The sequence below is a fragment of the Entelurus aequoreus genome, linkage group LG24 (assembly GCF_033978785.1).
Source record: "Entelurus aequoreus isolate RoL-2023_Sb linkage group LG24, RoL_Eaeq_v1.1, whole genome shotgun sequence".
Classification (NCBI taxonomy): domain Eukaryota; kingdom Metazoa; phylum Chordata; class Actinopteri; order Syngnathiformes; family Syngnathidae; genus Entelurus; species Entelurus aequoreus.
This window is the reverse complement of record NC_084754.1, coordinates 17,559,312-17,583,068: the sequence shown is the minus strand read 5'-3', so window position 1 is coordinate 17,583,068 and position 23,757 is coordinate 17,559,312. Positions and strand designations below refer to the sequence as shown.

The 23,757-nt window shown below is 38.8% G+C and overlaps 1 protein-coding gene across 1 annotated transcript in view; it reads left to right on the top strand.

The window, feature by feature from the left end:
• LOC133641914 (inactive serine protease PAMR1-like) overlaps positions 1-20,265 on the top strand; it is a 78,530-nt gene extending 58,265 nt beyond the window's left edge. Inside the window, exons 7-14 of the mRNA XM_062036032.1 lie at positions 2,714-2,884; positions 2,996-3,187; positions 6,743-7,504; positions 7,584-7,760; positions 14,975-15,041; positions 15,168-15,397; positions 17,551-17,909; positions 17,984-20,265. Of these exons, the coding sequence (XP_061892016.1) occupies positions 2,714-2,884; positions 2,996-3,187; positions 6,743-7,504; positions 7,584-7,760; positions 14,975-15,041; positions 15,168-15,397; positions 17,551-17,909; positions 17,984-18,547 (2,522 nt within the window). The 3' untranslated portion in view covers positions 18,548-20,265. The remainder of the gene's footprint in view (positions 1-2,713; positions 2,885-2,995; positions 3,188-6,742; positions 7,505-7,583; positions 7,761-14,974; positions 15,042-15,167; positions 15,398-17,550; positions 17,910-17,983) is intronic.
• The last annotated feature ends 3,492 nt before the right edge of the window (positions 20,266-23,757 follow it).

Below are 23,757 nucleotides of genomic sequence, written 5' to 3'. Positions count from 1 at the left end.
TGTAATTGTTTCAATAACTAATTTTTCCAATAAAGGACACTTTTCAAGTGAGATTGTTTCAATTGGAAACTGTCATTCAGTGTAAAAAGGGAGAGGCTCAGACTAGCCTTTTTTCGTTCTCCTTCTTTTGTTTTGGTAATATCACCAATAGTTTCCCCAACATAGAGAGGAAAACATTATTTATGTTCCTTCAGACAGGCCAGACTCATTTTGGCCCTTTACGGTCTTACATTATTACGTGTCTGGACCCTAACTGGTGTTTTTCGTACCTTATACATCTTGAACATTTTGGAAAAAAATGGTTCGTTATGTTTTCATATTTGATGCTATAAAAGAAAGAAAAACAATTTATGTATCCCAAGACAACCATTCATCCTATAAAAGTTGCTGTTCATTGAAACGTTTTCCCACAGGGAATTTTAGGCTGTTCATTTTATTTCAGCAACCTGAGTAATGCTACAATCTAACATTCTGTCGTGAAATTGGCAAAGTGTCTACCCCAAAGAGAAGTATGTGAAATTTGTGTTATTTACTTGCTTTAATAATGACTCTGATCTACTGGCAGCTTTTGTGTGTTAATATGACTTGCTGTCGTGGAAACCTCAAGACACTGTGGCTTCAAAGTGTTGCATTTATGACAGGAATGTTGAGCTGCAATTGCTTAACTTCAAGTCGTTGATTTTCAGTAGACAAAGGGGAAACTCTGGTCATCAAAATATATATATAATAAACACCCAAGCCTTGAAACTACAAGTATATTTTTATTTAACTACTGGTCAGGTTACCCAAAAACATTTACCTTTCCTGGAAGAAAAACGCAACATTGCATTGCAACATTCCAAATTAGGGATCTTAATTTTGGATCTGTAAAACCACAGTAATGTGCATGGTGTACATATTTTTGCACGCCAAACTTGAGATGTATGAAGAGTGAACTGAAAGTGGAAATGTGCGGTGCCTCACGCCAACTTCATGGCTGCCGTACAAACCTTTCTTCATGCTGTGGATATTTGGGCAACACATGGAGGTGGTCGTTCGGGCATTGCCAACATTTGATTTCAACAATCTAACAGATCGAGGCAAGGACACAACATTCACTTTGGGGCGGCATAGCTCGGTTGGTAGAGTGGCCGTGCCAGCAATTTGAGGGTTCCCGGTTCGATTCCCGCTTCCACCATCCTAGTCACTGCCGTTGTGTCCTTGGGCAAGACACTTTACCCACCTGCTCCCGGTGCCACCCACGCTGGTTTAAATGTAACTTAGGTATTGGGTTTCACTATGTAAAAGCTCTTTGAGTCACTAGAGAAAAGCGCTATATAAATATAATTCACTTTACTTCACTTTTTCGCCAATGCATTTAATGTTTCATATTCATATTTGTGAGGACGTCTAATAGTTTATCTACGTGATCATTTATGCCACAAATTTTATAGCTTGTATCCGTATTTGTGAGGATGTTCTCTGAATCATTTTAGGTGACCATTTGCCACCTATTGCTGTCTAAATATGTTCTTACGACTCCAGCATAGCTTAGCCAATTTGGTGTACAGCTACAGTAACCGGTGGAGGAATGGCCCGTCTTTGTGTCACTTGTCTGCTATTGCAAGTAGCTCTCCTGGTTTATATTAATACATTGAGTAACCAAACAAGGGTCAAAGTATTTTGTATCCTTTTTGATATGTTGGCATGTTTGAATTGAAAAGATTTCAAACAAAATATTAAATATTGATCAAATAATATTATAATCTGGCTGTGAGCAGGCTACTGTATAAACACATTTTGTCGTAAATTATACAAATTATATTTATCATTGAGGTACTGCCATCTCTTCTAAAGTTGTATGTACCATTGCAACGACTATCTTTTCAAACTGGATAAGCTCTACTTTATTGCCGGTGCCAGTCTTTCCAACATGTTCACTCAATTCCACGTTTGTTGGGATGTACAAAAGAAATGTGTTTGGATTAATGCATATTCACACTTTGTGTTTGTGCCTATAATGTTTTCTGGATTTGAGCCATTATTTAGTAAGAAATCCCTGCAAGCCTTAACACTTGAGGCCCCTGTTTCTAATTCAAATGAAAAAGTACTCATTGACACACAGTAGTAAGTAGATTTAATTTATATTGCACTTCATTGTGGAGTGCATTCCACCATTAGGAGCAACTAACAATAGGTAGTAAAAACAGTTAAAACACTAAATCAGAACCTGTGTTCATAAGATATTTAGCAGCCATTGCATTTTACATTTCAACAGAATTTCACTCTGTTAACAGCCAAAATGTCGTAATTATTTAAACACATAAAAGATATAATCCTTAAGCTGTACACATAATAAACTGTTCTTGAACACTTAATAAAGTCTGCGTTTACGACTGAAAACTGGAGGAGTTCGGCTGAAATACTTTACTCCATCTGCTTAGTTTAGCATTTAAAAGCCATGTGTTGAAGTCCAGCTGTGAGTCGATCATACCATTCAATAACAAGACTGATGCTAAGTTTTAGAATCCTCCATCTTCTTGAACTAAGATGAATAAGTCTAAAAGTGATAGCTTCCTGTGTGTAGAAATCAGCATTTGAGTGGGGAGGTACACCAAATTGATGCGGTGAGGGATGCTGCCGATGCCTCCACACATTTTTATGAGCGAGCATTCTGTTTACAGACAGAACATGTGTGTTTAGAACTGAGCATGTTCTTTTTATTTCCACTCAGTGGTAGGATGCCATAGGCCACCTGTGCCTACCCACGGATCCACACAGGGAGTGTTTCATCACTCAGGGGCGCGCGTCACTTTCCAGTGTGATTCAGGCTTTGAGTTGCGGGGGTTTTCTACTGCCATCTGCTTGACTGATGGCACCTGGAGTGCGCCTTCCCCGCAATGTGGTAATACTTGCTTTGAATTATTTTGTGCAAAATCAAAATCTAAAAGAAAAATAAACATAACTTCGCCTAAGATTTGCCATTTGTTGATTTCTGCTCTTTTTCTGTTCCAAGTTCCAGTGGAAAGGGTCTGTGTTCTACCACCAAAGCCAGCACACGGGGACCACTTCTTGGTTTATGGGCCCAATGATGTTTTAATCGCTCTTCAGTACCTTTGCCACCAGCCTTATGAACTCACTGGAGTCTCTCAGAGAACCTGCCTATCTAACAATTCCTGGAGTGGAAGTCCACCTGATTGTAGGAGAGGTCAGGCCAAGTATTTAAAAATACTCTCTTTATTACTCGATATGAATACCTTAAAGAGCCCCTCTAATGCTGACAAAATTGACACTTACTATTTCTAGTTCTGATGTCTACATGTAATTTCCCCCAAAGTAAACACAGTAGTGATTTCAGGCTTGTTTTCTAACGAGTTTCAGCACATGTTCGAACGCTCACTTTTAGCTCCAAAATGTGGGCGGGCCTGTTTCAGTCTGCTGACGTCACCTTCAGAAGACTGTAGGCAATTTCATAATACGTAGTATGTGTTTTGGTACGATTTTCATCCCGAATCACGATATTTTCTCAGAAATTTAAGATATAATCAAATATGTCTGCCAGATGCATTGTTACAGGTTGTAGCAATACAACTAAATCCCATCATTCCATTATTTCCAAATGATGGGAATGAGAGGAAAGTATTGACCTCTCCAGTCATATTGACTCGCGGAAAATGGAACAGACCAAGCGGGAGGAGTGTCATTTCCAGTGACTATTCAATAATTCTGACTTTGAAGAAGAAAGGTTTTGATCGGAATTTGGAAGGAAAACATTTTTAAAACTCAAATAGAATGTGATCCTGAAAACCAGTAGCACCCTCGGTGAGAGAAAAATGAACCCGCGGAAGAAAGAAGAGGAGACCAGGTGCTCAAAACAAGATACATTTTGCGTCCTCTTTTACTGATGTTTCTTCAAGATGCATGAGTACATTTTGAAAAAGCATGAGGAAACACAGGCTGTGGAAGAGAAAACGGAAGTATTATAATGTTAACCATATCAGTTTTGGAGTAATCATGGACCAGGGCGACATAAACATTCAATGAAGTGATCAAAATAAGAGTTTTACATGGATTTATCCACACTGCCTTTGCCGGGAAATGGGCTCCAGTTCTGTAGATGACGTCACACAAAGAGGGGAACGGGGCATTCCAAGTACAATTAGTTATCTACCAATTACTCGAAAACATTATTTATATCATTAGAAATTACGGACAAATTCGTTTTCAGGAGCAACATATACATAAAGGGAGTGTGTGTGTGAAATGTCGGTCATCTGGACACAGAGGGTCATTTAAGGGCACATCGACTGTGCTATGGAAGCAGACAAGGGTCACTCAAATAGCAATTCCCATTTGTATACTCTAGTCTAGGATTTAAACCTTTGACCAACCCCACTAATGCTGTATTTAGCCTTTAGTGGGTCATGAAAATCAGGAACATCATGAAACTGTTGAAAGTTACCTGCACATATTATATGACGTGCAAAAGACAGAAACAGCTAAACACCAACAAAAGCCAGGCATAACCAGAAATAACAAACATTCATCACCAAGCAACTAAGTACAAAAGTCAAAACTTTAAAAGCCTTGACAACTAAATAACTTTTGTAATTCACATTCACTGACTCCATCCATACTTGACAGCTAAAAAATCAAGTCCTAAAAGTCTCCATTTTACTCATCACAATCTGCCACCCAATCCTGGGACCTTTTAGAAAAGGCTGGCCTCAAGTATAAGTTTTTCTTTAAAGGGGAACTGCACGTTTTTTGGAATGTTGCCTTTAATCCACAATCTTTATGAGAAACAAGAAAACATGACTTCTTTTTTTAATGCACTAACTTTTAAATAAATAAAAGTCTACTTACAAAGGAGCCAATAGGAATCATGAAGTCATGACGCCATTGCGTCTATTCTGAACCTAAAAACCACTACTAAAACATCCAAAAAGCGCCTACAATACTGAATTTACATTTCATGATCAGATTATTAACCAAGTATTGGCGATATTGTTGTTATAAGCGCTAATGTAGAGGACTTATTTTTGGCAGAGCATTGATCAAGAAAGGTAACTTCCTTATGCTGCTGTATTGACATTATCAGCTGGTGAGCTGCTGTCTTGCCTCGGAGCTCGTAAAAGTTTATTTTAGATTATAGATAATGCCTCTACCCTTGATAGTAAAATGATGTAGAAATATACAGCGAAGTTGGTACACTTTGACAGCCAACTTAGACTTAAAAAACCTGAAAAGACTCATGGTTCCACCCACCTTTTTTCCTTGTGTGGCTTATGAGTTATTCTTCATCTAAACAGGAATATATGAACATCCTAACAGTCGGCAGTGAGAGCAGACATTGTATAGTAAGTGTTGTTTTATTATGTTTGTTGGCTTGTTTGTCGGAAGTCTGCCTTTATGTTTTAAAATTTAGATTTTTATTTATTGTTTTAATTCAGACCTGGGCATTCTTCGGCCCGCGGGCTGCATCCGGCCCTTTATGCGTGCGTCCCTGTCCGGCCCGCGTGAGGCCAATCATAAATTACAAAATACATTTTAAAAAGTATCTATGTCGACTGTGCAATACAACAGTGCTGCTTTTTTTTGAAAAGCGTTATTTGTATTACTTCCGTGTTGACGTATACGCGTGAGTGAATGTGAACAGCGGCAATCACAAATTACAAAATAAAGTTGAAAAAACATCTATGTTGTGCGCGCAATACAACTGTGCTGCTTTTAATTTGAAAAGTGTTATTTATGGCCGTATGTCCGTGTGTAACCTGTGAGTGAAGGTGCACAGCGACAAGTGATGCACGGTTTACACCCGAGACGCTAAAAAGAGAAAAGTTGATGACGAATGCCGTGTTTTCAACAAGACATGGACTGCCAAGCAACGTTCCCTCTAAGGTGCGCGCCTGCGCAATTGCACACTGCCAAGCGTCCTCTGCGCACAGCCAATATATGCCGCGCACCAAATCAAATCCCATCTGAATTCTAAACAAAATAAACACATTTATTCTGTGTAAAAAAGCAAATGTGATGCGTTTTTTAAATCAGTGCGCTGCGGTATGCTTAAAATGAGCAAAATACGTATATATTACATGTTATAATGAATGTGCCTGTTACTAAATTAAATATATACACAGCAAGTATGTAAAATGTTAATGGAGGTGTTTGGATGATTTTTAAGCGCTTATAGGCTTCACTGTAGAAGGACTTTTGCCAACATTTATTTACCCGTTAGAATGCATTAAAAAAAAGTGTGCTTTTCTTACATAAGTATTGTAAATGACAGGAAAAATTCCAAAAAAGTGCAGTTCCTTTTTAAATGTATACAACTTCTTAGCCTGAGTAGGTGTTTGCTTGTTTGGAAAAATAAAACATCCAAATAGCCCACAATCTTTAAATTTTTCAGCAAAACAGTCCTTGGTGGAAAATGTTTGGACACACCTGACTTACAGTGTGGCATAAAGTTGTAGCACTGCCCATTAGTGGACAGTCTGATGAAGTAGCAATGTGAGGGTGTTGTACTTACTGTAAATTGGGTTGAAATGTCTCAATAAAACATGCAGTTTTACAAATTTGTATGTTTTATGAATTATACATTTTTTTCCCCAATGCTGTAGTTGTGTGATATTACGTTCGTAGGTCTAAGGTTTTGCTTTTGACTGAGAAATTAGTCAGTGTTCCACTAATTTCGGAACAAAATATGTTTGGTCAATCCGCTTGAGAAGTCACTAATGATCCTATACCTGTTCTTTATCCACAGTGAATAACACACTCACACAAGCTGGAAAAGAAAGGGAAGAAGCTGGAGGGGAGACAGGAAAAAGAGAAGACAAAGAAATACATGGTGATAAAAATGTCAGCAAAGACACAAAAAGCGTTGAAAAAGAAAGTGATCTCAGGAATACAACGAGAGAAGACAAAAACACTGGTGTTCGTCCCGAGAAAACTGGGTCTGAGGAAAAAAATAACGGTCGGGATAAAACGACGAGCAGCGGTGAAGACCAAGAAGACAAAGAACCTGAAATAGTAAAACCTGGGAAGAGAGAAGACAGCCATTCCCCAAAGTTGGAGACAGATATCACTGAGATAGAGGTGATAAAAGACAAAGGGCAGGAAGAGAAGGAAAGAAAAGAGGAGCAAGTGAATGGAAAGAAAAACTCAGGGAAGGTCGGACCAAACGACACGAAGCTGAGGACGGTCGTCTCGGAGGAAATGAACACAGTCAACATATTGGAACAGGGAACGGCGAAGAACGACACAGTCAAGGACGATATCAATGACATCAAGAAAAAAAGCAATAACACGACAGGTTTTCCAGAGAGGAAAATCCTTCCCTCGCAAGTCAATATTACACAGTATACTTTGTATAGGTCAGGGGGGGAGGAAGGTGGAAAACCAAAAGAAAAAACAACCATCGGAGAAGGCAAAGCAGAGACAAGTCCTACTGAAACACCAAAAGAGGAACCTGATATGGATGGGGAAGAGGAAGAGCGATGGAAGGACATCAACCAAAGTTTCACTGGTAAGGGATTTAATTTTAATGGGAAGCAAAATTCCCTGAGCGCTCACACTGCCTTCCGACATTAACCGCCCTTTTCCAGAGAGGATGTGCCCTCCTCCCCCTCGCCTCTATCACGGCTATCACAGATCGGTGCCAGGGACCAAGCCTGAGACAGTAGAGTTCTTCTGTAATCACTCCTACGCTCTGAGTGGAGACTTCCAATGGAGCTGCCAGCCAAATGGTACCTGGAGCGGCAAACAGCCTCTCTGTGTTCGAGGTACTCGTGCACTATTCCTTGTCATGTTGCACTTTGCAGGCTTTGTCATGAGAATAAATGATATAGGATGGTGTAGACCAGGAGTCACCAACGCGGTGCCTGCGGGCACCAGGTCGCCCGTAAGGACCAGATGAGTCGCCCGCTGGCCTGTTCTAAAAATAGTTCAAATAGCAGCACTTACCAGTGAGCTGCCTCTATTTTTTAAATTGTATTTATTTACTAGTGTGACAGTCCTAACTGTCGTGCGGGTTCTCAGGACCATCCAGGGAAGACATTGTCGTGAGACGGTTTAGACTTCTTTATTATTTCAATCACATAGTCTTTTGCGTGCTTTTCAGCAGCTGCCTTTTTTCTCACGTGAGTACACTAATGGTTTCCTCCCGTGAGCACACTGATGGTTTCCTCCCGTCCGCCGTCTGCTTTTCAGCAGCACGTCGCCGTCGTTTGCGTGGCAGCAGAGGATGGTTTCCTCCCGTCCGCCGTCTTTCTCCGTCTCCTCCCTTGATGTTCACGTCTCTCACCCCTTTATACGGTCCGAGAGGGTGATTGCACTGTCCACAGCTGCGCGCTCCACGCACGCACCTTATGCTGATTGCCGCGTCGCTCCAAGCGCGCCCCGCCTTGCCGCTCGCTCGTCCACGCCTCCTCGCCGCCATCTTGGAGCGGGCGCCGTCGGTCCGCCGGCCCCGCCTCCCCACAAATAGCAAGCTGGTCTCGCTTTGCTCGACATTTTTAATTCTAAGAGAGACAAAACTCAAATAGAATTTTAAAATCCAAGAAAATATTTTAAAGACTTGGTCTTCACTTGTTTAAATAAATTCATTTATTTTTTTACTTTGCTTCTTATAACTTTCAAAAAGACAATTTTAGAGAAAAAATACAACCTTAAAAATGATTTTAGGATTTTTAAACACATATACCCTTTTACCTTTTGAATTCCTTCCTCTTCTTTCCTGAAAATTTAAATCAATGTTCAAGTAAATTTATTTTTTTTATTGTAAAGAATAATAAATACATTTTAATTTAATTCTTCCTTTTAGCTGCTGTTTTTTTGACGAAGAATATTTGTGAAATATTTCTTCCAACTTATTATGATTAAAATTCAAAAAAAAAATTCTGGCAAATCTAGAAAATCTTTAGAATCAAATTTGAATCTTATTTCAAAGTCCTTTGAATTTCTTTTAAAATTTTTGTTCTGGAAAATCTAGAAGAAATAATGATTTGTCTTTGTTAGAAATATAGCTTGGTCCAATTTGTTATATATTCTAACAAAGTGCAGATTGGATTTTAACCTATTTAAAACATGTCATCAAAATTCTAAAATTAATCTTAATCAGGAAAAAATACTAATGATGTTACATAAATTATTTTTGTATTTTTTTAAATTTTACATGAGTTATTATTTGTACAAACATGGTGCAAAGTAATTCATGATTTGTTAAAAAATGTTAGTGGGTAGCTAGTTAAAATGGGATATTGTGATTTCACAAGACTGTCTTAGAAGTGATCATTTGAAAATGTTACATTTGAAAAATGTGCACTTAGAGAAAATATAAAAATAAAGTGTTGCATATTGATATTTATCTGTTTCTATATATATTTAATGTGAGAAATCATTAAGATGATCAGTGTTTCCACAAAGATAAATATAATTAATTATTAATAATAACATAGAGTTAAAGGTAAATTGAGAAAATTGGCTATTTCTGGCAATTTATTTAAGTGTGTATCAAACTGGTAGCCCTTCGCATTAATCAGTACCCAAGAAGTAGCTCTTAGTTTCAAAAAGGTTGGTGACCCCTGGTGTAGACACATACTATGTAGTTATTTTGCGGGCTTCTTTGGTGATTATGTGGCCGAAAATGCAGCTTTTTCGGAAAGTGGTAGCCAAAGTTGCAATGTTTTTATGCGTATTATGCCATTCTTGCTTCGTCTACACAAGAAACAAACATTTGTTTTGAATACACAGTTGGCGTGAATTTTTAAGTGGCACTCAAATTTGATTGTTGAAAATGACGCAGATTAGCCAAAATGCGCATTGGACAAAGTTGTGAGGCCAACTGAATCTTTGCGTGAATTGCCGCGATTGCAACGTCACACATTCCTGGAATGACTGTTAAGGGATGTCTATATAACATCCATGGGTTTTATGACATTATTTTCCGAGATTGGAATCTAAAACAAAACAATTATGTTACTTCATGTTAGTCTGTGTGTCAGGAACTCAAATACGGTGTTATCCTTTAAGCTTTTTGAAGATGAAATATTCACAAGCGTTAAAAGGCTGGCATGTAATCCGCTACATCAGTGGTTCTCAAAATGTTTTCAATCAGTACCACCTCAGAAAAAACTTGGCTCTTTATGTACCACCATAATTACTAACAATAAAATACAATAGTGTAGTAGGCCTAAGTATTCATTAAAAACAGAGGTTTTGTTTAACAAGTATATTTAATGTTTGGCTACTGTTAACAGTTTGAACACAGGAATAAAAAACTACTTTAATCAAGTGATTCTTTGGCGTACCACTAGATGGAGCCCGTGTAACACTTTTGGTACACGTACCACAGTTTGAGTATCTCTGAGCTACAAAATTGCAACTGTACCTACTGTAATATATGCTTCCTTAGAAACATAATCAGGGTTGTTTTTTTATACAAACCCTTCGAAAGCCTTTTTTGATGATATGATTAATACTGTAGTTGTCACTGGCAGTGGTGTAATGCAGAGGTTCTCAACCTTTTTGACTGCGGGGCCCACTGACATTTTCACACACAAAAATAAATGTATATACAATTATAAATAAATACAGTAAATTAATATCGAATCTGTTTCTTAAATACATTGTAAAGTAAAGTGCAAATGAAAATACAGCATGATCACTTTAGTCATATTTTTTGCCCTCAAGAAACATCTCTATGTCTTTCGCTCCAGACTTCTCCTGTTTGTTTGATATTGTAATTACTGCCACAAGTGGTGGAAAAGTGTAGTACAACTGAGTACCGCTGCGGCCCATACAAACCACAGTCAAGAAACATAATGTTTTCGCGGCACAAACAATGTGGTTAAGAAAAACTTTTGTAATGTGTCATACTGAAATGTGTTTTCAAAATATGTCCACTTATCATGTAGCTAATTAAGATAACTAGAAAATAAATACAAAAGGACTAAGTGGCAACCCCACAGTGGACTAGTGGTTATATGTCAGACTTATAGAATGAAGGTCAAAAAACATAGTATCTGTAGGTTGTCTATATAGGTGTGAATGGTTGTTTGTATATGTGCCCTGTGGATGTCAGCTAAAATAGGTTCCATCCTGTTTGTGACCTGAGGACAATATTCCCTTACAGCTAAAATGAAAATGTTAATAACTGCACAAGTATTCCTAACTGTCATAAAAGTGTAAAAGTAAGTTAATTACTGCTATTTGTCATAACTTTTTATGTGACATCGCAAATGCATCACAGACATCAATCTTTTAAAAACATAAACATATTGGTTTGGTACAATAAAGTACAAATTGTGTTTTATAGCTTTGAATGTGTTAAAAATTTGTTTACCTCAGCTTCTGGTTTATGCTAATCTTCTCTGTGCAGCCTTTGCGAAGGTCGCTATTTTTGGAATAATAAAAGTTGCAAGAAAGTGATTGATGCTGTTGAAGTCATGCAGAATGTTATGCAAGTTCAAGCTGTAAAAATTGTAAAAATGTAACATTTGGCCAAATTATGAATTGCATAAGCTCCCAGGGGACTTTCGTTTTACACTCTACTGTGTCATTTTTCAAAATTAAACACATGTTGATACACATTGTGTTGAGGATTACATTCATGTGGAGGCAAACAATAGCTTGAAAGTGTATGAGGATGTTTTATGTATCCATGTCTTTTCTACTGAATAACGCTTCACATCATGAAGGCTTCGGCTGGCCTATTCCAGCCAACCCCATATCTGTTGCCAGTAAATCACATGTCACGTGTGTAGACACAAAAAAACAACATTCATATTCACACCTATGGACAATTTAGAGCCGCATTGGGTTAAAAAAATTTGTCCGGGGGCCGGGCTGTATATATATATATATATATATATATATATATATATATATATATATATATATATATATATATATATATATATATATATATATATATATATATATATATATACATTGAAATGTCCTTATTTTTGAAGGAAAAGCACTGTACTTTTCAATGAAGACAACGTTAAACTACTCTTAACTTTAAAGAAATACACTCTATACATTGCTAATGTGGTAAATTACTATTCTAGCTGCAAATGTCTGGTTTTTGGTGCAATATCTACATAGGTGTATAGAGGCCCATTTCCAGCAACTATCACTCCAGTGTTCTAATGGTACAATGTGTTTGCTCATTGGCTCAGAAGGCTAATTGATGATTAGAAAACCCTTGTGCAATCATGTTCACACATCTGAAAACAGTTTAGCTCGTTACAGAAGCTACAAAACTGACCTTCCTTTGAGCAGATTGAGTTTCTGGAGCATCACATTTGTGGGGTCAATTAAACACTCAAAATGGCCAGAAAAAGAGAACTTTCATCTGAAACTCGACAGTCTATTCTTGTTCTTAGAAATGAAGGCTATTCCACAAAATTGTTTGGGTGACCCCAAACTTTTGAACGGTAGTGTATATATATACTATATATATATATTTATATAGATATATATGTATATATACAGTATATATATATATGCATATATACATTGTCTTTATATTCCAGCGAGTTAATCCGTTTTGTCATTTAACATCAATTAACATTGATGTTCATCAACATTTAACATTGTCACGTTATCGATGGGAAAATTCATTTTTAGACAATATGATTTGCCTGAGCGGCTAGGAGACACCGAGAGTAACAAGCGGTATAAAATGGATTAAAAAAGAAAGATAAAATACAAATACAAAAAATTTATAAACAATTAAAACACTTTTTTTTTTACTTGGGTCTTCCCGTGGGCCGGATTTTGGATGCTGGGGGGCCAAATCCGGCCCGCGGGCTGTAGTTTGGGGACCCCTGATTTAGAATCTCCTGTCAACATGCATGCTTTTGGGATGTGCAAGTAAGTCATGTTACCTGGAGAAAATCAACTCAAAGCACAAGGAGAACATGCAAACTCTACACCAGACCTGGGCAAATTAAGGCCCCCACGTTAAGCATTTCAATCCGGCCCGCCGGACATTCCCAAAAAATGTTTTGAGGTCTTTAAGATCGAAACAATAGCCGCCATTATGATGTGCAGTGATGTTTTCAAAATACCGTAAGTCTTGAACTATACATAGAATTTCAATGGTTGGAATCTGTGCTTTTGCATGATAAACTAGTTACTACGGTAATCTAAGTAGCAGCAGCTCAGACGAGGCACCAAGCAGTGTGAGTGGGGAGCGTTTCCACTGAGTGTTTCCAGAGCGGCCAGCCTGAAATGCGGGTGTCAGGCACAGCTTAATGTTATATCTGATAATAGGTGGGGTTTTTTTTTACCCTTTGCGTTCATATTTTGCTATGTTTCTTGCATTTTTGATGCTTTTTCGTTTGATTGTAAAATATGTCGATCAAGAGGGGGTGTGACGTTCATATGTTGTCAATATGCAGCTCTTGCCATCCATATCGCTGCCGTTGTGTCCTTGGGCAGGACACTTCACCCTTGCCCCCAGTGCCGCTCACACTGGTGAATGAATGATTAATGATGGGTGGTGGTCGGAGGGGCCGTAGGCGCGAACTGGCAGCCACACTTCCGTCAGTCTACCCCAGGGGCAGCTGTGGCTACGAAAGTAGCTTACCACCACCAGGTGTGAATGAATGATGGGTTCTCACTTCTCTGTGAAGCGCTTTGAGTGTCTAGAACAGCACTATATAAATATAATCGATTATTATTATTATTAATATTAATATTCAATGATTTATCGTTCATAGTTAATATTGTTAATCCCACATTCTTTATTTTCATGTACATACTGGGTGTCTCATTAAAATAAAAAGTACAATTCCATTCCGTTTAAGGCGGTCTGTCAAAACGTTTTTAGCATTCAATCAGACATTATTGTGAGGTTTTGTAGTAGTGTTCCTAAAAATAGATATACTGGCCCCCAGACACATTTTTTTTCTAAATTTGGCTCCTCCAGTCAAAATAATTGCCCAGGCCTGTTCTACACAGACGTATTCCAAGAGATTTCTCCTCCTGACTGTGAGGCTGACATGCTAACCACAAGGTCATCCTGTGGCCTCGATGTTGTGTAATGATGCTATAATAATGAAAAGACAGTTTTATACAGTGATATTTTTTTTTTATTTTTTTTTTTTATTTAGCCTTTATTTAACCAGGTAAAAATCCCATTGAGATCAAGGATCTCTTTTCCAAGGGAGACCTGGCCAAGAGGGCAGCAGCAAGGTTACATTAAAAACAGTAAACAACACATAAAACATCACATTTACAACATTAAAACTTGCTCACATGACACATGTGCATACAGACAAGGTAGACTGCAGTCCTTTCACAGAAGCTTTAAACTCATTCAATGTAACAAGGGTTTGAAGTTTAATATTCGATTGTAGGTTATTCCAAGCCTTCGGTGCTGAAAACCTAAATGCTTTCTTGCCCAGTTCAGTTCTTACTTTGGGGACGACAAATTGCAAAACATTCATTGAACGAAGATTGTGACTTCCTTGTTTCTTCGTTAAAAGACAAGACAGATAAGATGGAGTGATACCTAGAATGGTTTTGTAGATGAAAACATACCAATGATTGAGGCGTCGAGCACATAAAAATGTCCAGTTAACCATTGAGTATAATACGCAATGGTGACTAAGGGGAGCGCAGTTGGTGATGAATCTCAGTGCCCCGTGGTACACACTATCCAGCTTGTGGAGACAACCAGCAGTAGCATTCATGTACAACACATCTCCATAGTCAATAACAGGTAAAAAGGTTGTTTCCACCAATTTCTGTTTCACAATAAGGAAAAGCAAGACTTGTTTCTATAATAAAATCCCAGTAAAAGTTTCAGTTTTTTTTACAACATACTGAATGTGCTCCTTAAATATATATAACATATATATAATGTATGGGAAAATAATAATACCTGTGAGTAATAACATTTAATTGGTCTTGTGCAACATACTTACTGGAAATTGCTATTTCTATTTAATTGTCCTTTTTTTACTTTCCATGCTATATGCAGCTTGTCGGGAACCCAAAGTTTCAGAATTGGTCCGACAAAGAATTCACCCACCTCAAGCACCATTCAGGTACGTTAAATGCAAATACAATCAAAAAGTAAAATCATATGTGAAGATGTAAATACAATTTTTTTTTACAATGGAAATGCCCTGAAACGGTTATGTTTCATTTGCTTTTTTGGACTTCCTTTCCAGAAAGACACCAGTACACAAGCTGTACTCCTCTGCATTGGGCCGACGGGTCCAGTCAGAGGGTCCCACGAAAAGCCCACCAATACTCTCCCAACTGGCTCAAGGCTTCCATCACCTCTACACTCATATAGAGTATGACTGTGTGTCTCCTTTCTACCAACACAATGGCAGCCCTCGGCGGACATGCCTGAAAACAGGCAAATGGAGTGGGCGTCATGTCTCATGTTCACCAGGTGAGGACAGCAGAGGTCCATAATATTAAGTCTTATGACTACAAGGGGATTGGCAACACTAAATTGGCCTCAGTGTGTGAATGTGAGTGTGAATGTTGTCTGTCTATCTGTGTTGGCCCTGCGATTAGGTGGTGACTTGTCCACCTTCTGCCCGAATGCAGCTGAGATAGGCTCCAGCGATCCCCCGCGACCCTGAAAGGGACAAGCGGTAGAAAATGGATGGATGGATGGATGACTATACTTGCTCAATCGCTATTATACTTGGATTATTTTGAGTATTGTCATTGGTAATCAATTAATAAGCAAGACCTTACATTTCTGCTTTCTGTGACTCCGGGTTTAGTGAAGACCCTTTTATGTTGCAAAAGGACCTATTTCTTATATTCTTCTTCTTTTTTTATACCTTTCATGTGGGTCATAACCAAGTGGGACAATATTTTTGTCCGCATAATTAAGTTGTGTCAGCATATGAGTCCAAAAAATATAATATTACGAATGGCATCCTTTCTGGAGGTACTGATCACATGGTTGGAGTCAAGTTCCAAGGAATTTGTAATTATGCCGTAACAATTAGATTCACTGCCATAATCCCTGATCTTTGTACTTTATTTATACACAGTCTTGAATGCCAGTTTTAAAAAAAAGAACACAAACACAAAATTGACAGCACAAACACACATTGAGCAAAGCAAAGACCAACTTCCAAATAAAACAAAAAAAATATCATCTGACCCCGACATACATACTAATTGTCAGCCAATATGAATATCTTGGGTTAATAATATATTCAGAGCTTTCCTTTAAAGCCCATATTGGCAAATTGTGTAAAATAATCAAGTTTAATCTTGCAAATTTTAGTGCAATTCGAAATGAAATGTCAACTGAAGCTGCAAAATTGTATTTGCATTCAATGATTTTCAGCCACTTCAACTATTGCCTTACCAAAAAAACATTGGAAATCTTGTACAAACAAGCAATTAAAGTTATGGATAAAACACCTAGGCACTATCATCACTGTGCCATTCTAAAAAAAAAGTACAGTATTTTAAACTGGGACAGTCTTCACACATTTGCAGACTCAAAACTGACCTATAAAGTACTGCATGAATTGGCTCCAGATCCCCTGGCAGAGTTCAACAGCCGCAAGTGTGTCACTCGAGGCTCTGTCAGAGGTGACTGTTATATTCCTCTGCGCAGGAGCATTTTCAGTAAGTCGGCCTGGTCAGTAAGGAGTGCAAATGTGTGGAACTCAGTACCTGAGGAGGTTAAACTGGTCACAAGGCCTTCACAAAAAAATTTCAAATGTGGCTTATCAACGCCTAAAGCTGCCAGCACTAAAAGATGAGCCTGTTTTGATTCTAAGATAAATGTTATGTTGTGATGTTGTATTTTATTTGTTATCATATTGTATATGTATTGTGTGCTTTGTTTCTTTTTCTCTCTCTTAGTTGTCTTTTTCTTTTGAATTGTAATTGTACTGCCTTTTTTTTTTACATCATGGCCAGAGATGAAAACTAGCCTTCTGGCTAATTCTGGCTTTTTTAACCTTTGTAGTCATGTGTTTTATGAAATTGCATTGTCCCCTTTCAAATAAACTAATCTTAATCTTAATCTTTAAGCAAGCAAAACCTTCTCTGACAATCTCCGGAAGAAGTGAACCGTTATCTAAAAATATGCAATTTCACTTTCAATGTGATATTTAGATTGAGGTAAACTTAGGGTCACTGTAGCTGCTGGCCGAAGTAGTCAACAAATTTAGTGACTTTAATCACAAAAATGTGATTCTGAAGAGAACACTTCGTACTGCCCATCCTCACCCCAACTACATCTCCAGCGACCCTAATAATAAATTTGGTTTGAGACCTTTGATACAGATGGAAACAAAGCTTCCCTGATAAGTCAGACACACAGTCAGGCATTTGTGCGTTTCATACGTTTTCCCATGTGGAGCTTCTTTGCATTTGGGTCAACACGCTTAAAAACAACCTTCCCAGGTTCTTTACAAAGTAAAAGCATTCAGAAAATAACTGAAAGAAGGTTCAACCACACTTTGTGTTGACACAACTTCAATGTAAGTAACATTTACTCTATCCTTCCTCTTCATCGTGGTCTTCCCCTTATGCCCTCGTTTCCTGTCACCTCCTCTTTGGCAGTGTGTGGGAAGCATCCAACCTTTGATCCCGAGAGGCCGGGAGAGGCTCACTGGCCTTGGCTGGCAGCCATCTACCGCCGCACTACCAATGGCGCAGGGACCAAGGTGACCAAGGCAGACAGCCACTCGGGGTCTGTGAAGAAGGATGGTGGCGCAAAATCTGGCAACCATATTCGTGATTCTGACTGGCAGCTGGTGTGCAGTGGGGCTCTGGTTAACCAAAGGAGTGTTGTAGTCGCAGCCCACTGTGTGACAGACCTGGGGAAGGTTTACCCTCTGGATGCAGCCAAAATCAAGGTGGTGGTTGGGAAACACTATCGTGATGATCACAGAGAGAGTAAAGGTTTCCAACATCTGAGGGTAAGCTCTAAGGACATATCCTTTGTGTCGTAGCTCTTTAACAATGGTAATGACTTGTCTCTTTCCCCCCAAAGGTTGCCTCCATCAGCGTTCACCCCAACTATGACCCCCATATTCTTGACTCAGACATAGCTATCATCAAGTTAATGGACAAAGCAAAGGTTGGAGAGAAAGTGTTGCCCCTCTGTCTATCAGACAGTCAGGGTGAGGGGGAGATCTCCGGACAAGGGCTTGTCACCGGCTGGTCTCCACTTCCTGACTCAGATTTAAATACTGATGAGAAAGCAAGAGTCGGACTTGTCCAACTCGCTGACATTGTCCCATGCGAGCAGCAATATGCCCGAAATGGTGTGCCAATCAGTGTTACAGACAACATGTTGTGTGCAAGCCAGAAGCCTGACTATGGACCCTCTAACATATGTCCCTCTGACACTGGGGGGATTCTTGTCCTTCCTGCTTACACTGACAACAACCAGAATCCCTTTGTTGGCAGCAATCATGTTGGGAACAAAGGATTTTGGAGACTTCTGGGACTTGTGAGCTTTGGCTATGACCAAGGAGAGTGTGATCCTGACCTCTATACGGTCTACACACATGTAGCAAACTTCAAAGTCTGGATCGAGAGTCATATGAAATAGAAATCGTAACATGTGACTCATAATATTTAAATGCACATGCTTATTTCTGTTCCTTTTTGTTTGTTTGTTCAATCTGGTCACCCAGCAGTCTCATTTTTGTAGTGTTTTGCACAAACGCAACACTGGACAACACTGTGCTTTAAGTCAGGGGCGTCAAACATATTTTCATGATACTGATCAGTCCCTTCAGGATTTTGTAATGTTGCGATGGCGACAATTCACGCAAATTCAACTAATCCCTGCGAATAACGCGTGGCTTTGCAAATGTTGCACAATCCCCGCGAATACAATGCACATTTTGGCCTCGCATAGGCATATTTGCCAATCGGATTTGTCCCAGCAGCACTCAAACGCAACACAACATCAAATGTCTGCCTGCATCACCAGGGGCGACTTTGCCGCAACTTTTTGAAAATGCTGCAGTGAAACCATGCTTTTTTAGGTCTTAACGATCACAAAAAACCCTGCAAAATCCTGGAGGGACTGATTATTACAACCTAATGGAAAGATTGTGAATTATAGACAAAATTCTCCAAAAATCACAGTTCCCCTTTAAGAACTACATTAGTATTGCATTGAAACAAATATCTCTCTAAATTTAAAAACATACGTACAAGAAAGATGAAATGCCTTATTGACGTACATTATTTCCAGGCTTATGAAATTAAATTATGTGGCAAGCCAGATGTGGCCCTCGGGCCTTGAGTTTGACCCGTGTGCTTTAAAGGGGAACTGCACTTTTTTTGGAATTTAGCCCATCGTTCACAATCATTATGAAAGACATGACGATGGATGTTATTTTTTATTGTTTTTGCATTCTAAATATTAAATAAATGCGGTCAAAAGTTCGCTCACAATGGAGCCTATTAAGCCCTTAAAAACAACTGCATTGAGGTTTTATATACATGATGTAACTACTGTATACATGTAATGTAGGAATGGGTACATTTATAGTAACATTTAATATTTGCATATTTTGATAATTTTAAGCATCAAAACGTGTTGTTTTTTCCCTTCATCACTGATTTTTACTCACTGGAGACTTTATGAGAGCCAACAAACATAATGAAACATCACTTACTGTACAATGTCTGCTGTCATTAGGATGCTGACTGCTGGGACGTTCATATATTCCTATTTAAATGAAGGATGACCATACGCCTCATGAAGAAACAGGGCGGGGAACCACGCACGTCTTTTTGTGTCTTTCTCGCCAGTTCCAGGCCCTAAATGGCTGTCAAAGTGTACGAACTTGTCGGATTACCTCCTCAGACTTCTTCTGTCCAGGTGAGAGGCATGATTTATGATATACCATAAACTTCCAGGGAGCAAAGAAGCGAGAAAGCAGCAGACCACTCGATGATGTAAACATAGGGACACGCGACTATAAATAGTTTGTCTGCGTTAGCGCTTATAATAACAATATCACTAATACTTGGTCACAGGTCACAAAACGCAAATGGAGTATTGTTGGCACTTCAATATTTAGAATGCATTTTAAAAAAATCCATCCAATAGGCAAAATTCCAAAAGAAAAAGTGCAGTTCCCCTTTAAGTGAAGAGATCAGTCTTGAAAAAACAACCACCCATGAGTGCGTCTTCAGGTGAGGAACTAATGTACTGTATTTACTATTTACAGTATATTGTAATGTACTGATTTTTCTGTATGACAATGATCTTGATGTAAATATTGTATTGAAAAAGACTGGAAAAACTGGATGTTTTTTTTAATTAAAAAGAATAGGTGGTAACTGTGGTTGTGTTGTGTTATATTATACTTCTGCTTTACAGCCATTCATGTCTAGTAAACAAAAAAAGAAACTCAAATTGCATTGAATATATAAAAATAAAAAAAACCTGCCTGCTCGGTGGAGCATGGTCTGTGTTATGAAGCAAATGAATCCAGGTCAGAGCAGCACCATTTCCACAACCGTAAACGGAGCATATTATTCACATATCATTTCACTCCTCTGTGCTCAAATTAAATCAATTACTTCCAATCTGACCCTCTTCCATTATTCAGTGTGTATCCTGTGCAAGAAAGCAAAAACAAGAACATCTCCATCCGTTGTTCAGAAGCACAGTGAAAGGTGCTGGAATGTGATTAAAGAGACACATTAAAAATGCAAACCTCAGGCAGAATGTTCAAATAAGCCTGGTCATTTATTCTTTGACTCCATTGTGCAAAAATGTGTTTTAAGGGACAAACGCCCATCATTCTTCATTAGATTTTCAGATACAGTGTAAATGACATTGTGTAGCGTTATTGCCTTTTTCTTGGACGTGGCACAACAGCTTCATATTCTAAAATAAGCTTGCTCTATATGTCACTTGGGAATACAGAATTTGGCGTCTTGGATATAGACCCTTTTGAAAGCAATTTTTAGTTGCTAATCAGTTTCCATCAACTTGGATTACTGAGATATAATATACCTCTAAATAATTCAGCATAAGGGTGGACGTCTACAAATTGTTAGCTTTTTTCATTAATAAAACAACACCTGCATGTATTCATATGTATATGTATTAATATATGATCAAATTACATCTTAAAATATTGCATACAGCGTTAATATTGGCATTACACAAAACATACTGGAATATCAGGGGTACAATAATTGATAAGTGATTAAAAACATTATTAGATATTCGTGTGAGCACACAGTTGTTGTGGTTGTCTGGGATACAATCCAAATATGATATAGAATAAATCCATAAAGAAGGTGAGAAACATTATTTAATTCAAAACAACGTGTAGGCAAATAAGTGTCAACTGCGTGGCTCTCGCCTCCCTTTCTGCATGCATTCATCGCCGCCTTCGCCAGTAAGTCTTCAATAAAAGGCAGAAATTATGTAAAATGTTCATTTATCAATGTTATTCTTTATTTATGTTTATTCTGCATTGGGTGCTGCATGTAAAACTATAGTTATTGTCTAAAAATGTGTTTTGTTTCAAATTGGTCCCCTTTTAAAACAGCAAAATGCCTGAAAACTGACTGTTTGAGTTTGAGTTTGAGTTTGAGTTTATTTCAAACATGCAAGCATACAACATGATACATCACAATTTCCAGTTTCTCTTTTCAACATGTTCGAAAAGGAGTAGGAAGAAGCAGAGCTTATTTAATCCTACCCCTTTTCTTTTACATAACAGTTGCTAAACTTTTTTGTTCACTTCCTGTTCTCAATTTATTCACAATGTACTAGATAAGTAATCACAATAAAAATAAATAGATAAATAATAATTGGTGAAGTAAGTTACATTTCATATGATGAGATAACTGTAGCATGGATAACGGTTAGACTCTTCTGCAAAGACGATCCATTCTTTTATTGATATATCTTCATTAATGGAAACATTGCAAGAGCTAAAAATAAATTGTGTCTAAATATAAATCTGACTGTATGCTATTAGTCAATACTATTTCTTCAACTCTATATTTATATCTTTACCTTGAGGCGGTATAGCTCAGTTGGAGTGGCCGTGCCAGCAACTTGAGGGTTCCAGGTTCGAGCCCTGCTTCCGCCACCCTAGTCAATGCCGCTGTGTCCTTGGGCAAGACACTTTACCCACCTGCTCCCAGTGCCACCCACACTGGTTTAAATGTAACTTAGATATTGGGTTTCACTGTGTAAAAGTGCTTTGAGTCACTAGAGAAAAGCGCTATATAAATATAATTCACACAAAAAATTCACTACACCTTAAATTGTACATACCTAAATCCGTGGAGTTGAACCTTTTTACCATTTGAATTAATCTCCTTTGCGAGTGCAGGACAAAAACCTTTATTTTAAATGACAAGATATTAATTGATTATGAAATTCTTATTTATCACAAACTGAAACACTAAAAATTACTAAATCATGTGGATTGTGCCTTTATGTCTTAGTTAACGACTGTACACCTGTCATACAATTAGCGTAAATTGTGACACGCGTGGTTTAGCAGTGCATTCATGTCGATGAACGTGTGGCTCAGATGGTAGCGCAGCCGTGCCAGCAACTTCAGGGTTACAGGTTTGATTACAGTTTCCGCTATCCTGGTCGCGGCCGTTGTGTCCTTGGGCAAGACACTTCACCCACCTGGCTCCCAGTCAAACTGGTGTATAAATGTGAATGAATGATAGGTGGTGATCAGAGGGGCCGTAAGCGCAAATTGGCAGCCACGCTTCCGTCAGTTTACCCCAGGGCAACAAAGGTAGCTTACCATCATTGATTAAAGTTAAAAAGTTAAAGTACCCATGATTGTCACACACACACTAGGTGTGGCGAAATTATTGTCTGCATTTGACCCATCACCCTTGATGACCTCCTGGGAGGTGAGGGGAGCAGTGAGCAGCAGCGGCTGTGCCGGGGAATCTGATGCTGAGTGCCAAGCAGGGAGGTAATGGGTCAAATGTGTGAATGTGGAGTAAATAAATAATGGGTTCTTAGTTATTTCTGTAAAGTGCTTTGAATGTCTAGAAAAATGCTGTATAAATCTAATCAATGGTTATTAGTATTATTATTATTGTCACGGTCCGGGCGCATGCCAATGCGCACTGACTCGTGCGCACTGTTGATTGCGCCTCCAAGAGCGCACCTGCACGCGTCACTCCAGCTGCAGCAGGCAGCTGCAATCAATCTGCAATCTGCACACCTGTTGCTGATGAGCTCCCTGGGCTTCTTAAGCCAGTGCAGACCTGTGTTCTGGGGGAGAAGGTAGCACCTGTCCTGTACAGTAAGACAACCTGTCAAGCTCCTTGAGCATTCTCGCGTCCAGTGTCCTCCCACTTCCTTGCTCATTTGTTCCCTGTCTTCTCCCTTGTGCCTCACAGTGTTTCCTTCCGTTGCCTTGGATTCTAGATGTGTGTCTTGTTCCCTTGGACTCCCCCTGGATCTCGACTGCCTTCCCGGATCTCCACACCCTCGCATGGACACGGACTCTGACGTCTCTCTCTCGCCCTGGATCTTCCACCTATCGCTCAACACTACCGGTAACACTCAACAGCTAATCATCACACATAGTCACACACCACACACTTTTTGGATTTAGTCACACTCCATTTTCCTTGGTTTATTATATGTATGTATGTATTTATGTATGTCCATCCATCCATTTTCTACCGCTTGTCCCTTTTGAGTTCGGGGGGGTGCTGGAGCCTATCTCAGCTGCATTCGGGCGGAAGGCGGGGTACACCCTGGACAAGTCGCCAGCTCATCGCAGGGCCAAC